At 38.9% G+C, this 3,840-nt stretch overlaps 1 protein-coding gene across 1 annotated transcript; it reads left to right on the forward strand.

Moving 5' to 3' along the window:
• Positions 1-203: 203 nt before the first annotated feature.
• Positions 204-3,374, forward strand: LOC146650753 (uncharacterized). Its single transcript, XM_085385691.1, has 2 exons — positions 204-278; positions 1,599-3,374. The coding sequence occupies exons 1-2, from the start codon at positions 204-206 to the stop codon at positions 3,372-3,374; spliced, it is 1,851 nt and encodes a 616-aa protein (XP_085241817.1).
• The last annotated feature ends 466 nt before the right edge of the window (positions 3,375-3,840 follow it).

The raw sequence follows: 3,840 nt of genomic DNA on the forward strand, positions 1-3,840 counted from the left end.
TGACTTTAATCTCAGAATTCTGACTTTAATCTCAGAATTCTGACTTTTATCTCAGAATTCTGACTTTTTTCTCAGAATTCTGAGATTAAAGTCAGAATTCTGACTTTTATCTCAGAATTTTGAGGTGGGCACCTGCAGGCTTCCAGCTTCAGTGACAGCGGTGTCCAGTTTGGCAGGTGGAGAACTAATTTACTACGGTAAATATGGTGGATATAAGTGATTTTTTGCGTGGCCGAGGGGTCCCCGAAGATGCTATTTTATTAATGGAAGAGCAGAAGGTGAGTAACAAAAAGAGAAATAGTTTGGTGTCTCCTATTTCTACAGGAAAACAGTTACGGTACAGTTACGGTTAGCATACTTGTTAGCCTATAATGTTATATAGGAATGAACGTGTTTCACGATGTTACAGTATACTAGGTGAATTGACGTTTTAACTGTTGTTGATCGCAGGATCATCCCAGATGGGTTCGTTGCATTTTATTTTATTGTTCTACTATTTCAGAGCTTTTCAAGGCAGTTAAGCGGAGCTGTGTTACAGATGCTAGCTGACGATCCCCTCACAACATGTTAGCTAACACAAACTAATGTAGTGCATGTAACTGTGTGTATACGTTAGTGGCACAGTGTCGGAAGAAATGAGCAAACTGTTAACTGTTTATAATGTCAGAATGACATCATCGTTCTCCTGCACTGTGTAATGTATGTCAGCTCAAGAAGGAAATCATATCTTATACTCTGAGCTGCCCAGTGCACTTAACGCCTACGTGTGGAAATGGTAGGCTACACTACAGTCAACTACCGGTAAAAAAAAATAAACTTAATACAGTATTTGATTTTTTTTTATAGAACAATAAAATAAAAAGTGCTGGCTGAGGAGCGCTTCCGCGTTGAACTTTGACCTCGGAGTGACGTGACGTTTGTTCGCACAACCAATAGAAGTGCAGAAAGTCGCAAATCAGGCATATTGTTCGCATAAACACAAAAATAAATAAATAAATAACGAAATAATCCCGATATTGTGCCAAAGACTGATTTACAATGTTACTTTGTGTTCTATGTGTAATACCTTTGCTTAAATGACTAAATGGACTGTGTATTTATGACTCTGCGTTATAGTCTTACATACATAAGTAACATTCATATGTACAGATAAAAATGTACAGAGATATGTACACAAGCGTGTACACAAAAGTCTACTGCTGATCGAGCTGCTCAGTGGTCGTACAGTCTCATGCAGAGAGCGTGGAGGTGTTGTCCGTTGCCATTCCACCACTCCAGCAGACCACAACATAAAAGACAGCAGACGCCACCACAGTGTCGTAGAACATCCTTAGAAGACGTACTACCTACATCATAACCAATCAAGTCCTGCTTTTTTTTAAATACAGAGAGGATTTATTATTTACTGAAAGGCTATGCCTTAGTTTGCTTCTTTCATTATTGTGTTTCGCCCTGCATAAAATAGATAGCTTTTCTGACAACTACAGTCAGTACTCTCATACTGGCATTAGCAGTGACCTAAGAGCCTTAACCATAATATTGCTTTGCAGCGTAAATGTTGCAGAAAATGACTGTCTTTTCTTTCTTCTTGTGTGCAGATTGACTGTGACGTCATAGCACTGATGGATGACGCAACTTTGGCAAACTACATTCCCTCGTACGGAGACCGAATTGCCCTCTTCAATTTCTGCAAAAGCAAGCAACCACTGTCAAAAAGAAAACTAGGACTTCTGCAAAAACTTCGTGAGAAAATGAAAACCAGAAAAGAAAGTCCAAAGGAGAACACTTCACATACAGATGCAGGAATAAGACAGACAAAGAAGCAAAAAGCAACACGAAATGTTGAGATAGGATGGATACATAGTGATGGAAAAATAGCCAAACAGGTGAGAGCGAAGCAGGGAGGTGGCACTAGAAAAATTCAAATGGCCACTGATGCTGGATTAAAAGATATTCTTCAGGAAGGAAAGAAACTTTTTTTTCCTGATGGCATATCTCCTAAGGGATGTGAAACAGATTTTGAGTTTGAGGTTTGGGACTTTAAACAGAACCACCTTACTGATGATACCTGCCAGTCTATTGGCAATATGTATGAGGCAGCGAGACTGACAATGTTACGCTTCTACATTGCAACAAAACCAAAAGATCCTGAAGAAGATGCCAGCGAGACATCTGAAGTGGTGTTTGTCTCAGAAAGCAGTGGCAGTGACATTAATCCATTGCAAGTGGGGGAAGTCAGGGGTAATTTTGATGATGTCATCGCTGGTTCAGAAATTTTAGATGATCCAGAAATTACTTTTGGTCCAATTTTTGATGCTGAAGAAGATACAGAAGACACATTAGTCTATGAGGGTTTTCTTGTCCCCCTCAGTCCACCTAATTCAGAGAGGGTAATAACAATCACCATACGTCATACTGACACTTTACATGACATGATTACCGCTTTCTCTGATGAGGAGATTTTGAGCAAAACACTGAATGTGAAGCGCATACTTCCAGACAACACAGAAGAACCAGGCACTGGATCAGGAATACTAAGAGATGTACTCACATGCTTCTGGCATGAATTTTATGAGCGATGCACCCTAGGTGCAACCGTTAAAGTGCCATTCATTCGCCATGATTTTCCTGCTGAAAAATGGAAGGCAGTTGGGCGAATACTCTTGAAAGGTTACCAAGAATGTCAGTATTTTCCAAATAAACTTGCAATCCCTTTTCTGGAACAAGTGCTTTTCAGTGGTGTTTACAGTGATCTTAAAGCACACTTTCTACAGTTTGTCAGCAGCCAAGAATGTGATGTTTTGATGGAAGCAGTAAAAGATTTCTCTGCAGTTGACTTGGATGATCTTGTGGAAGTTCTTGACAGTTATGGCTGTAGAAAAAGAATCACTGCTGAGACTCTTCCTACAATCCTTGATGAAATAGCACACAAAGAGCTTGTCCAAAAACCAATGTTTGTTATTGACTGCTGGAGGGAGATCATCGACTCCCATATCTCCCTCAGTCCGGAGGGACTGACCAAATTATTCTCTGAACTGCAACCAACTTCAAAAAAAGTGTGCCAGCTGCTGAAATTTGCTGTGGATTTGACTCCACAACAAAAAGAAGTGAAAAATCATCTCAAAAGATTCATCAGAGAGCTGGATAACATTAAACCTCAGAAATTTATGCGTTTCTGCACCGGATCTGACCTTATAGTAACAAACAGTATTTATGTGGAATTTCAAGATATGACAGAGTTTACAAGAAGACCAGTCGGACACACGTGTGGGAATGTTCTGCAGATAGCTAACAGCTATGAAAACTTCCCAGATTTTCGTTCTGAATTTAATGCAGTTCTTGAAAGTAATGTCTGGGTGATGGACATTGTTTAGACTCTGACAGCAATGTGCTACATTTGAACTGCTCATGCACACTAGAGCATAACTGTAAAGAGATGTTAGGAATATGTATTTTTATGTATTTTGAACTTATACAGTATACTTTTTTTAATTAGAGAGCAGCTTCTCATCTCTGTTAGAAGTCCAGTTTTGGCTAATATTTCATTTTCTTTTATCATTTTGAGTTTTACATGATACAGTCACAAAACAAAACGAACGGGTACACTGTTTACTACCATATCCAGAGCTGTCTTCACCAAATCCAAGCTTTCCAGCTGTAAGACAGAAACCTTCAGCAAAAGCATGAAGAAAGATTTCTAAAGATCTATAAACTATAATTAAACTGCTCTTAAACTTTCTTTAATGCACCATGTGTGGTGTGAGAGCTCAGCACAGTCAAATACTTTTGTAAGTAATTAGTAGTAAGACTAATTCATTCAGATGGTATTTTCTTATTAGG

Source organism: Rhamphochromis longiceps, linkage group LG16 (genome assembly GCF_057381845.1).
Source record: "Rhamphochromis longiceps isolate RC_006_pf linkage group LG16, R_longiceps_female_GT1.1, whole genome shotgun sequence".
NCBI classification, from domain to species: Eukaryota; Metazoa; Chordata; class Actinopteri; order Cichliformes; family Cichlidae; genus Rhamphochromis; species Rhamphochromis longiceps.

Bases quoted from the DNA above. Each gene is read 5' to 3' on its own strand.
- LOC146650753 (XM_085385691.1), top strand. From the start codon at position 204: ATGGTGGATATAAGTGATTTTTTGCGTGGCCGAGGGGTCCCCGAAGAT. The intron at 279-1,598 runs GTGAGTAACAAA...TCTTGTGTGCAG, and splicing joins TATTAATGGAAGAGCAGAAG to ATTGACTGTGACGTCATAGC.